This window comes from Coturnix japonica, chromosome 2, assembly GCF_001577835.2.
Source record: "Coturnix japonica isolate 7356 chromosome 2, Coturnix japonica 2.1, whole genome shotgun sequence".
NCBI classification, from domain to species: Eukaryota; Metazoa; Chordata; class Aves; order Galliformes; family Phasianidae; genus Coturnix; species Coturnix japonica.
The window spans coordinates 78,144,449-78,157,494 of NC_029517.1; the positions used below are offsets into that span (position 1 = coordinate 78,144,449).

At 41.8% G+C, this 13,046-nt stretch overlaps 1 protein-coding gene across 2 annotated transcripts in view; it reads left to right on the forward strand.

Annotated features, from left to right (window-relative positions):
- Positions 1–1,319: 1,319 nt before the first annotated feature.
- The window catches only part of DPY19L1 (dpy-19 like C-mannosyltransferase 1), a 43,041-nt gene continuing 31,314 nt past the window's right edge, over positions 1,320–13,046 (forward strand). Inside the window, exons 1-6 of one of the 2 annotated variants that reach the window (XM_032442560.1) lie at positions 1,320–1,702; positions 2,316–2,384; positions 5,831–5,855; positions 7,567–7,654; positions 8,273–8,410; positions 12,553–12,673. In XM_032442560.1, coding sequence (XP_032298451.1) covers positions 1,417–1,702; positions 2,316–2,384; positions 5,831–5,855; positions 7,567–7,654; positions 8,273–8,410; positions 12,553–12,673 — 727 coding nt within the window. In that variant the 5' untranslated portion in view covers positions 1,320–1,416. The remainder of the gene's footprint in view (positions 1,703–2,315; positions 2,385–5,830; positions 5,856–7,566; positions 7,655–8,272; positions 8,411–12,552; positions 12,674–13,046) is intronic. The other variant, XM_015855064.2, reaches the window with a different exon arrangement.

Consider the following 13,046-nt stretch of genomic DNA (forward strand, 5'->3'; position numbering starts at 1 on the left):
GGGACTGGAAAGAGTGAAAGAGATCCACCAGGAGAGGCTGCAGTAACGGAGAGATATGCTTTTCTCTGTTTAATCAACAGTGTCAAAAAGTGGTAATTAAATTAGGATATCACTGTTGGATGACTCACTGTCCGACCACTGTTATGTGCTGAGCAGAAAAGCACCGGTAGGAGGAAAGGCAGATTTGCTGTCTGTTCATTACCCTTAAGAAAACAGCAGTTCCGGTTGCTAGTGTGAGAGCTGCACTTATTGCGGCTGCGAATTACAGAGGAAAAGTGCTCCAGAATGTCTGGAAAATGTGAAGAAAGCTTGGAGAAGCAGAGGGTGGGGGCTGTTACCTAGCCAGGCAAGCAGCCCAGCGCACAGCCTGCACGTGTGGCAGCATGAGATGTCTCCAAGTGAACGCTACCTGATAGAAGTGCTGACCTCGTGCTATAAATGTAGAGGCTTGAAAATCTTCAGGCTGCCAGCCCACGTTAATGGCCGTTCAGATCTCAAGCGCAGAGCAGTGCTTGATTTCTCTACGTATTACTTCAGATCAGCGCCTCTCAATGCATTTTTAACCTTTGAACCCTGAGCCATATTCTGAAGGCAGCTAATGCTGATTGCGGCCTTTCTTTGCTGGAGGGTGCCCTGCGGAGCTGCCCTGCTTGTGGGGAAGGAAACTCGGTTGTCAGGTATCTATAGCACGTGGCAGAGCAAAACCGCTTTCAAACTACAGGATAGATGGAAGGAGGAGGTGGTTTCTGTGTCTGGGAAGCCTCTGGTCTGCGGTTAAACACACCCGCCAGCAGTTAAAAAGACGGCATGGGTGTCACTTCCAGGGTGTGAAGCGTTCCAGAGAGATCTCCCAACTTTTCGGAGCGATGTGTGAATTCACCGAGGTGATGCTCACAAAACCCGAACAGCTCAACTGCCGGCAATTAAAAGGCAACTGACGGAACCGCCGGAGGGCGGGACGCTGTGAGAAGTTAGGAAACGGCAGCTCGCGAGGAGCAGGCGGCCCCCGGGCAAGGCGAGCGGGAAGCTCATCGCTCCCACCCCTCGTACCAGCGATCCGCCCGAGGGCTCCACCGCCGTAGGCAGAGCGGCGCGATCAGGGGCGGAGGGACGGGGTGTCTCGGAGCTGCAGGGCGGCGCGTGCGTGCGCGCGGGGCGGGCCGAGTCGTTACCGCCCGCCGTGTAGCACCGCCCCGGTCCCCACGTGGCCAGCCGGGCGGAGCGGGAGCGGAGCGGAGCGGCGCGGCGGAGGAGCGCCCGGCCGCCCCCTCGGCCCGGAGCGCGGAGCCCGCGGGCTGCGGCCCCGCCCCGCGGCCTCCAGGCCCTGCCCGGGGGTGGGGGAAGCTCCCGGCGGAGCGCCGCCCCCCTCGCCTCTCCTCCGGCGCCGCTCCCGGCCCCGGCGAGGACTATGCGGAGATGGCCGTTCCGACCGGAGGCGGGAACAAAGAGTCGCTGCCGTTCAACCCCAGGCAGCGTTCGCCGGGCTCCAGTCCCGGGAACGGTCGCAGGGGCCTGGCGCGCTCCCCCGGCGGGCAGGTCCCTGGCGGGGCCCGCGCGGCGCGGCGTGGAGGCGGCGGGCGGCGGGGCGGCAGGAGCGACCCCCCGAGAGGCGGCAGGGCGGGGCCGGCGGGCGGCGGGATGCGGGACGCGCCGGGCCCGCGGCACCTCCGACTGCTGCGCGTCTGCGGAGAGCGGCTGCGAGGTGAGCAGGGGCGGCGGGCCCTCCCGGAACCCTGCCCGGTGCCTCCGGGAAGGGCTGAGCGCTGGAGCTGGGGGCTGCCCTGTTCCTGTTTCCGCGGGTAGAGCCACGCGGACCTCGGCGGGAATGGGGGCGAGGAGAGGGAAGGATCCCTTGCCGCCGTGACACCCTCTGGGCTGTCCGTGTGAGTAACTCCGTACGGCGGTCCCGCTGATAGCGCTTACGGGCTGTGCTGTGTCCGCGCTGTCTGCGTGTGTGCCACTGTAGTGCTGGGTTGGAAGGATGGAGGGGGCTTGTGTTGTAAAAGTCTGACTTGTATGTGCAAATCTGTCTGTAGCACGGATGTGCCCAACTCCCCTTTTCACCAGTTAATTCGTGAAAGTTATCTCAGGAATTAAAAACCTGATGGTTCATATAGTCTCCCGAATAGTCTCTCTGTGATGGTAAGTCTGTCTGTGATGTTCACACAGCGACTGGCTTGCTGTATGAAATTCTTGCTGCAGTTCTGAAGTCTGGTGGAGACTGTTTTTGCAGCACGCTAACGCTGCAAAGTTTGAACAGATTCACAGAGGCCGTTCTCGAAACGATGCTTCAAATACTTGCTTTCTTTTGACAGTATTTGTTGGTGACAGAATGGATGCCATTGTTAAAGCTGACAGCAAGATATGGCTCACTTTCATTCTGGGTGAGTAGAAGGAATATGCTGGGGAGAAATGTATTCCTTTTCTTTCTTTCTTTCTTCTGCAGCTGTAAGTTGTATCAAAGTATAGTGAGAAGTGTGAGTCGAAAAGGAAAAAAATAACCTGGCTTACAGTGAAAATGGATCAGGAAATACCTTCACCATTTTTTTGAACTTATTACAGCAGTCAATATGATGTTGAGACATTTGTTTGAAGATGATTGCCCAGAAGAAATGTATAGATCTCCCCTATTCGGTCTTTAATTATCAAAGTATTGATAAGTAATTAGTCAAAACCAGCTTGTTTTGCAAGGATTATGGCTGGAAGAACCTAAAGCTGGTGGGGGATGTAAATTTAAATGGTATCTCTGGGAATATTTGGGAGTAAATGGCAAAATGGCTGAAGGCCAAAATCTTGGAAAGAGCATCCAAAGTGCTTGCAAAATTATATAAAAAAAATGCTCTCCTAAAGTCAGCAGATGTTATTAATAGCATATTTAACTGATGCAGAGTTATCTGTTCTCTAAAAGGTGTATTAAAAGACTGTCAAGGAATTCCAATGATGCTGGCAGTATTGATGACACTGCCAGTGGTCTTGTTGCCAGAGGGAGTTTCTTCAGTTTGATGAATTGCCTTGCAGAGTAATGGCAGAAAAGCAACACTTAGCGTACAGACTAATTGATGAATAAACTGCTCCTGAATTGCTTTGCTTATTTCTGTTTACTCAGCGTTTCCTAAACTAACAGTTACTTGTGTGACACAGAAACATTTAACAGATGGTCAGAAGCGAAAGAATGCTTTCATTTGTTTGAAATTTGAGACCAGATTAGGTAGAGAGCCTTAGAATTTCTGGAGTTTGAATTTGTCTGCAAAACTCAGGTAGCCACCTGAATGCTTCAGGGAGCTATTTGTAAATAGCTCCTTTTAATAAACCACTAGTAGTGAATCTGTTATAAATAGCAATGTGACATTTGCTGTAGTAAAGGCTGTAAATATACTAAGTTTTAGTGGTATTTGAATATTTGTTGCTTCTTTTGTTTGACTTTAAAGTCCAGGTTTTGTAAAGAGAAGCTTTTGCAATTGGAGCTTGTGTTATAGCATGTTATTTTTTTCCTCTAAAGATTATCTGTAACATATTAACATATTAAAGTTGTCAGATTTTTGAGAACACTTTTCTGCAATGCTTATGCCATACTTTTTTAATGACTGTTGAATTGAGGCCTAATTTTGATTGCGTAGAATCTCAGAATGGAACATCCTGAGTAAGGCACAGAAACAGCCCATGCTTACATGGTTCTTCTTGTTACCTGTTGTCCTGCATTCCTACCCTAGTCCCTCTGGAAATGTAGAAAGTATTAATCAGTTTCATGTATGCTTCATACCCTTTTGTATTACAGTGTCTTAGCGTTTATTGTTCTCTTGGTAAATGAATGGTGTATATCGCAGCTTTTGAAGAATGGCTTCTTTCTTCAGTACTGAACTTGTAAACCTGGATTGCATCTCTTATGTCTTTCACATTGCCCTCTTAGAACAGAAAACACAGGATACAGATAAACACAAGAAGACCAAGCCATCAGATTTTGCATAATAACCTCTGTCTGCAAAAATCTGATTATATGCTTTGCTTTTTTATGGTTCTTAAATAGGGAGAGAAAATGGCATCTGCAACTTCAGGTACACTGTAGTTTTATATGCCTTTCTGATGTTATGACTCTATTTTCCCTTCCCTTCCTGAGCGTTAGTGGGATTAAAGGATGGTAATTTTAAGAGAAATGATCTGTGTGCTTTCCATCAGAAACTAGCTTATCATCTGGATGCCATCTTTTGACAGGTGTAGATTTGAATTGGTAATGTGAGTCTATGAATTATGGGTATTGTCTGTTTAAATCTAAGTAATTACTTGAATTGCTGAGTGATTGTAAAAGGTTTCTTTTTATACACACAAGAGAGTAATACTGGGAAGTTTCATAAAGAAACTTCATATTCTTAGAAGATAACTGCGATTGGATGTATTTACACTTGCTGGATTGATTTTTAAATGCAATATTTACTGGACAGAAGAATAAGATTTAAATACACTGTTTTCTCTATGAAATAAGCGAACATTTGTATTTGAAATATCATTAACTTTATGAATAGATAACGGAAAATTCCCTATTATGAAATATGAATGTTATGAAAATATTATGAAAATACTGTATTTTGGGCATATCTGGAACTGTGTGAATTCTGAGGTCATGGACAGTGCCAGCAGCTAATGTACATTTACTGTTCTCCTTCTGCACATACTTAACATGTAATCTGTTTCAAAATTGATGGTTGTTTTCTTTTTATAGTTGGAGTATGTGTGAGTAAATATGTAAAGTTATTTCAGCATCTAATTGTATTGGGAGTCTTAAAAGTGTTGCTGAGAAATGAAATAGTGCCTTATTCTTCAAACCATCATACACATGTAGCACGCAGTCTGAACAGACCTGCCTTCAGTAGTGTTCTGTAGTGTCTGTGAGTGTGGAGGTAGTTGCTGTAAGGTTCCCCTTTGTACATGCGACCTGAGCCGTGCCTAGTCCTCCTGCCTGCTGCTACTGGTGTGGAGATCAGCACCCTGGAGAGGGGTACAAGCTCAGCACCTCTTGGGCCCCTATGCTTCACGTAGCCCATGTGAAAAACAGGACCCTTTGCTAGCCACAAAGGTTGCCTTGGGCTGAAGGCCACCTGTCAGCCTGACCTTTCCATGGCAGAGAGGCACTATGTGCACAGAGAGCAACCAAGGCATTTCAGTCTGGGAATGCCAGAGTCTTGGTATACATTGTTGATTCCTTGCTTGTGCTGGGTTGTCTTCTACTGTGAACTTTGGATACAGTGGGAATGCTGCTCATGCAAAGTGGAGTGATTTCTGATCTCTTTGGATCTTGTAATGCTCATTATGTCAGAGATGTATGGTGTTTACCCACCACTTTATCACGATTTGTTATTTTCATTGTTCCTCCAGATTGCCTCCCTCATTCTGCAACTAAGTAAGTCACAACAATGCAGAGAGTCTCAGAATAGTTAAATAGAATGCTATTACAGGCAGTGTTTACCATTTTCAGCAATTATAGTCTCCATTAGACTTGTTTTGACATTTAAAAAATGCTCAGAACTTGCTATGTATAACTTACCTATGCTTATAATTCACTTATGTTTCTTCATAGCTGAAATGTGTATATTAGATTCTGATGGATCACCTTGAGTGGTGCATGATACAGGTGGGAACACTGTCATCAGCATAATTTCAGATTTTTAAAGATCTGCCCATAAAAGTTAATTCAGATGTCCCTATTCTGCTGCTGCTCTGGAGGCTGAGTACCTTCTAAGCACCTCTGAAGTAGTACTGTAATTATTTAAAAGAACGTGATTTAATGTTCTATGATTTAAATATTTGAGTAACTTGACACCTTTTGTTTCCTTTACAGCTGCTTTTGCAGGAGTCCTACATTGGTAAGATTATATTTACTGTTTGAGAGTAATGTGATACTTCACAGTGTCATTTTGACTTATAAATTATCCAAATAGCTTGTCTGAATATATTTAGATCTTTCCTTTCAAAACCAAGTTGTCACCTCTATGGTGCATAATTCTGTTTTTATAGAACTGATTTGAAAGGTTTCTTAAGCTTGTCCAACTAAGAGTGAAACCTGCTTTTCAGCCGGTGAATTATTAGACTCGTAGAATGAGTGATTGACAGGAATCATAGCTTAGCTATGCGAATTCAGCAGCTGCAGACTTTTTTTTTAACCTGAGTGGGTTTTGAACGTCCAGGTAAATCTTTTCAACATCCTTCTTCATTCTGCTTATTTACATTGTGCTTTAATTTTTCAGTCTTGTGTTATGTTTTCTTTGACCTTTGTCTAGCCAGTGGTTTCTTTGTATGTAGAGAAATGGATTTTGAACTAATTTTTGTCCATGTAATTACTGTGTTTCATATACCATCCTAAGCCTCACCTTCAGTTTTAGTATTTTAGACCTTAAACAGAATGGCTTCTGTAGTGATATTCACCGGTCTGCTTTTGTAAAGATAAAAAGTAACAATTTCTGCCACTGTGTTTTTGTTTCTTAGCTCAAGAAGAGCTATTGATTTTTGGTAGCTCCTTTCTTGATAATTTCCATTCCGAAGGAGGATTGTGTGCATTGCATTGCCATCTTTTTATTTTATTTTTATTTTTAATCCTTTCTTTCCAATGAGGAAACTTCACTTGGACAAATTTTGCCTTCAGTTATTTGCATTTCTTCTAGTTTTTAAAAGATTAACTTTGTAGATTCATCCTTACTTAAATAATAACAATAATTTCTGTATATCATCACAGATATCTGAATTAAAAAAATAATAGAAGAAATAGAAAAAATGAACACTGCTTACATGTGCATCATAGTAACACTTTTTAGTCTGTTCTTTTTATTTGTCAGATACTTGAATTTTGCTAAAATGTATCGTTGCTAATTTGAATAGCAATGCACTTTTTATGTATAAATGTCTACGCTTCCATTAAAATTCACTTGAGTATTGTAACTAATTCCATAATAGCATTTAATGAGTTGTCTATGGATTCATATTGAATCATATCATAGAATGATAGAATGGCCTGTGTTGAAAAGGACCACAATGGTCATCTAGTTTCTACCTCCCTGCTATGTGCAGTGTTGCCAACCACCAGACCAGGCTGCCCAGAGACACATCCAGACTGGCCATGAATGCCTCCAGGGATGGGGCATTAACAGCCTCCTTGAGCAACCTGTTCCAGTGCATCACTACCCTCTGGGTGAAAAACTTCCTCCTAATATCTAACCTAAACCTCCCCTGTCTCAGCTTAAGACCATTCTCCCTTGTCCTGTCACTGTCCACCCTCATAAACAGCAGTTCCACAATGAGGTCTCCCCACAGCCTTCACTTTTCCAAGCTAAACAAGCCCAGTTCCTTCAACCTTTCTTCATAGGAGGTTTAGGTTCTCCAGACCTCTGATCATCTTAGTGGCCCTTCTCTGGACCTGCTCTAAGAGCTCCACATTGGTAGGAAATCTGAGTAAATAGCAGTTTATAAGCAGACTTTGGGTCTGCAATAAATGTGTTACCAGCTCTTTTTTGGCACATATGACTTAATGCTAGTTCTAAAACTTCATTGAATTTTTGTTGTTTTTTGTTTTTATTTAAACAGGTGGCACATAACAACTCTGTTTGAAAATGACCGTCACTTTTCTCACCTGTCAACACTAGAAAGAGAAATGGCTTTTCGCACAGAAATGGTTAGATTCTTTTATAATAAAAGATTAAATGATTGGAAAAGTTGATGATCTTTTGATCTTCGGTTTTACCTAATTTCTTAGTATTTTCTGAATAACTAGAATATTTTTGTCTTGCAGCTAACATAAATTACACTTTCACATTTCTCTCTGCTGATGAGAAATTGTAAATTTTTCTCTTTGCAGTTTGCTTAAAATATGATTTAAATATATGATTGTAGAGGATCTAAAGTGTGGAACTGAAGATACCTTGTCGCGTAGCTTTGATTAAAGATGTGGCATAGCAAGAGTATAAAAGTTGTTTTTAGTTAATGTTTGCATATGTGTATTCCTTTTGGCAGCTTTTATTAATTTTGAGAATTAGGAAATAGTATGCTAGTTTGCATAGTTAACTAAACAAATGAGAGATTCGGATGTGTCATGAAACAAAATGGAAGGAAGCCCACATTTTTTCAATAACACTAATATAAAGGATTCAGAAAATTGGGAAGTCTTCTTGAATCAATTTGTCCTGCTAGTTGGAAATACAGAAGTCCCTTTAAAAATAAACCTTGTATATGGTGATTTGTGAAGCAGAAGTGACCTCTCTAATCATAAATAATCTTTTTGCTCTCTTTGTAGGGTCTTTATTATTCCTATTTCAAGATTATTATTGAAGCACCATCGTTTTGGAATGGTCTGAGTGCAATTATGAATGACAGACTAACTGAATATCCTTTAGTGATCAACACCTTACAAAGGTTCAATCTTTACCCAGAGGTAAGCTGTGTTTTAAAAATAAGTTTCTCAAAGATTTGAGAAATCTTTGGTTTCTTTAGACTTGATTATAAATTTGTGAGAAGTGCTACTGTGGAAAGTGCAGTTGTAAAGATAGGCTGAATAATGAAATGTAGGTGGGATGTTGTATTTCGGTTTCACATTTAAAATCTGAAAGTAACTTTGTATGCTGTGGTCAGTTGCCATTGTTACTTACTGTTCTCACATGTCACCTATGTAAAATCAAAAGTGAATAAGCCCCTTGCTGTACAGTTGCAATCCAGTTCTGTACTTCTAGCATATTTTTCTTCTTAGCTCTGGAAGTAGGTTGCTGACTTCGTGCAGTTCAGGAAATAGGACATATGAAGTGAAAGTGGCATGCGACAGTGTCTGCAGGGATAAAGATACTGAGAGATTATTTTTATTTGCAATTTGTTTAAGACAATGAGCTAAGAATTAAAATCACAATTTACTGTGGACCTTAAGTCCTATAATGGTGGTAATTTATTTTGTTGTGGAAGAATTCCTCTTTAGAAGACTAATTTTGGCTGTTTTGTATGTGCTTGTTACCTGATTAGATTAAGTTTTTAGTCTGTTTTTGTTGTTGTTGTCACTAAAATGATGTCAGTAATTACAGAAATGTTTGATTTCCTCACTTAGGGATGTTGTTGCCTTTGTCTTTCAAACACTTTGCAAAGGGGAAACTCCTTTGATTAATCTTCATTTATATAATTCTGTGTGTCAGGAACAACTTGTTTCTTGGAGAACCAGGGACTAATAGTGGCTGTAATTGCCTGGTTGCTAGCATTTAAACTCATTCTTCTGCTCTGTGAGAGCAGAGCTGCTTCCAGGAAATTTATGTGTAAGAGTTCCTGGCTAACATGTGTGTACACAACTCTCATTCAGCAGTTTCTTTTGCTTTTTACTTCCTTGCTCAGGAAGAAGTAAATGCTATTTACTTCTGGTATTCTCTGTTGTGTCTTGTGGTTGGTTTGTTTTTAACTCCAAAGGGAATGCAATTCAGTTCTAGAAATGCAGTGTTACCAATGCGTGCTGTATTTGAATAATATATTCTCTTTAGCTGAGAAAGATTTACTGACTTCACCTACAATCTGACATAGAAAAAGCAAAGGTAACTGATCAAGTGAACTTACTGTTAACAGAATCTTCAGTATCATCATGAAATATGGAATGTTGGTTGCTGAAAGCAAAACGAGAGTAATGAAATACGATGGCTGACATTCTGTTAAAACATTAAGTAGATTGCTGTGCAAAATATGTAGGCTTGTCTGTTCATTTAGAGTTTTCTAGGTTCTTACTGCCGCATTGAATTTGGTGATATGTTATGAGTTCATTCATCTTTTCTGTGTCTGTGTGGGCATGAAAAGCTGGCAGTGGTCTTCTCTGCTCCTTTTAGTCACTTAATACTTGATATCTAGCTTCTGTGCAAATATTTTATGATATAATGGAATCGGTTTGGGTTGGAAGGGACCTTTAAGTTGATCTGGTTCCAACTCCCCTGCTATAGACAGGGTCATTTCCCTCTAGACCAGGTTGTTCAAAGCCCCATCCAGCCCAGCCTTGAATGCTTCCAGGGAAATTTGTCTTTTTTTCCCCCGAGTTCTGCATTTACTGTCTTATCAAATTCAATACAGTAAAAATTCTGAAAGTGCCATTGTGTTCTAATTGACCTAGCAGTTTTGTGCTACTGGCTTGCTTCCATTTTCATGCTCATGTTTTAACTGTTTCATGTGAAGTAGCTCTTGGCAAAAATGTTTCTGTTCTTTGTGTGAAGTAAGTGAAAGTCTTGGGAGTGTGGAGGCTGGATTTAGGGAGTATTCGTGTGTGATAACATCTGCAGCTGACATAAGCACTTGTGACATAAAAAGATTAAGCTGTAATTTTTTTGTGCAAGATTTGTTCAGCAAGAATGCTTTATTGGCTTAGTGTAAAGTCAGCTTCAGGGCTGGTGATGCATGTATGCTGGACAGATGTCTCTAAGCTTTTATTTGCATTCTATTGGCATTGTACCACCACGCTTAGGTGTTAAGAGAAATGATTTGGAGTTGGTTCCCAGTCCTATTATTGTTTATGAGTATGGGTCTAGACAAAAAGGTGTAGGTATATTTTGAATATACAAGGTTTACATTATGGGAATGTGAAGAGCATGGATAAATTGAGTTATGATGTCTGGAGCCCTAGTTTGAAAAGATAATCTAACCATAGACATGCAGAAAAATTGAATAAAGGGTTGTCTGAACATCACTTAGTTGTACCACTTTGTTTTAAGCAAGGTGGAGTAGGTTGCTAAGGTCTATCTATGATTAGGTTTGGAGTATCCCCACCTCACTGGGCTTCCAGCGTTTGATTGTCTTAATAATAAAAATAAATCTTTTGTTTAGTTGGAGGGTCTTGTATTTCTGCTTATGTTTATTGGCTCTTATCCTGTCACTGAGTGCAACTGAAAACCGTCTCAGTATTCTTTAGAATCATGGAATGGCTTTGCTTGGAAGAGACCTCAAAGGTCATGTAGTTCAGACCCCTTTGCCATAGACAGGGTTGCTGAGCCCTAAAACAGACAGGCTGCGCAGAGCCCTATCCAACTTGACTTTGAACACCTCTAGGAATAGGATGTTTGCAGCTTCTTGGACAGCCTGTTGCAGCACCTTAACATCACCATTTCCTCCAGCATCTAATCTAAATCTGCCCTCCTTTAGTTTAAAACCATTCCCCTTGTCCTATTGCTGTCTACCCCTGTAAAAAAGTTTATTTCCCCCATGTTTATACTGGAAAGCCATAATGGAGTCTCCCAGGAACCTTCTCTTCTTCAGATTGAACAAGCCCAGTTCCCTCAGCCTGGGCTGCTATAGCAGCCTAGAAGGTGAACAGGATACTGGGCTTCATCAAAAGAGGAGCTGCCAGCAGGGTGAGGGAGGTGATTTCTCCCCTCTGTGCTCTGCCCCAGTACAGCAAGTATGCAGAGCTGTTGGGTTGTGTCCATAGGACAACCTCAAAGACGATCAAAGGGCTGGAGCACCTCTCTTATGAATAAAGGTTGAAGAAGCTGGGCTTCTTCAGCTTGGAAAATAGAAGGATCCTGGGAGACCTCATTGCAGTGTTCCAGTGCTTGAAGAGAGCATACAAGCAGGAGGGGAATTGACATTTTATGTGAAGCAGTCTGACGTGGAAGCGTGTATGAAGCAAAGATGTGGAAATGAGTTCTGCCATGTGGAAAAAATGTACCAATTGACATTCATTGTTGCTTTCTGAACATTAACGGAGACCAAACAGTGCATGTTGAGTATAGTGAGCCTGCCGACAGTGAGGCTCTTGTTCATCACTGGTGAAAATGCGTAACTAATGGTGGTGACTATGCTGAAAAATAGTGTTTTGTAGTTGAGAATTTGCTCTATCAATTAGTGTTATTGTGCTTTTTCTGTCTGTTTTAGTTTCCATGGGAACAAACAGGAGGCATTACTTTCAGCATGATTTACATTTATTTTATTACCTACTGGTAGCAGACTATAGCACTTAATAAAACGTAGCTATTTCAGTGAGAACTGAAAGCAGAATAAGAACAACTGCCTCCCGCACATCCACCTGCCGTTGGCTGAGCCCTGGCCAATGGCAGGTCACTCACAGCAGACTGGATCTGGCTGCCATCTGACATGGGCAGCTACTTGGCTTTGCTCACAGAGGCCACCCTTTCAGCCCCCTGCTACCAAAAACTTGCCCCATAAACCCAGTGCACACTTTATCAGGGATCAAGGTATTATTCCCTGTATTTTCTTTTTGACATGGTTAAAGATGTAACGTAACAGTTTTATTAGCTGCACAGGGAAAGGATAGGTGGGATCATACTTCCTGTACATGTGTTCTTTGACACAGAGCAGGGACCAATAATGCTGCAGTGGTGAAATGTCTTTTCAGTCTAGGGACCTTTGGGTTATAACGTTCAGAGTTGCTTAACTGGAGTGGCCACATTATTCATTTATGAACTCTATTATGTCTGACAGAATATCTTGGTTATTTTACCCAATGACTTTGCTGTGAGATGAGTCGCAGTTTTTCTGTGTGTAAAATACTAGTGATTTCTGTGTCAGGTGTTGAGTTTTCAGAAACTTCTAATCCTTTTTTCCTCCTAGGTGGTCCTTGCCAGCTGGTACCGCATATATACTGCTGTTATGGATTTCTTTGGTATACCAACAAAGATGTGTTGGACTGTAAACAGAGGAAAAGATCTTAGTCCTGTTGAAAGTTGTGAGGGTGAGTTGCATCTTGTTTTACTTCCTTCCTGCAAGCTTTTTTTGTGGATCCTAAGATCACCAGCGAACAGAATGTGGCTTTGCTTGTTAGGTAGTTATCCCTATCTAGTCTGAACTCCTATAGTGCACTTCAAATGTGCATAGCTGTAGTCTGAGCCTGTGCTATACTGTGCTGTTATAAGATCTCTTGTGTACAATTGGAGGCTCTGTAGATGCATGATATTTCTGTAGCTACTGTAGAATCTGCATTTTGTTCTAAGACAAAAACTTAACTTCTGTGTTTTCTTCCATAACTAGAATACGAGGAGTAGAGAGGGAGGGGAAAAGGATAACTACAAGGCTCCCTTTTGCACAGTATTTTGTGTTGTGACTTA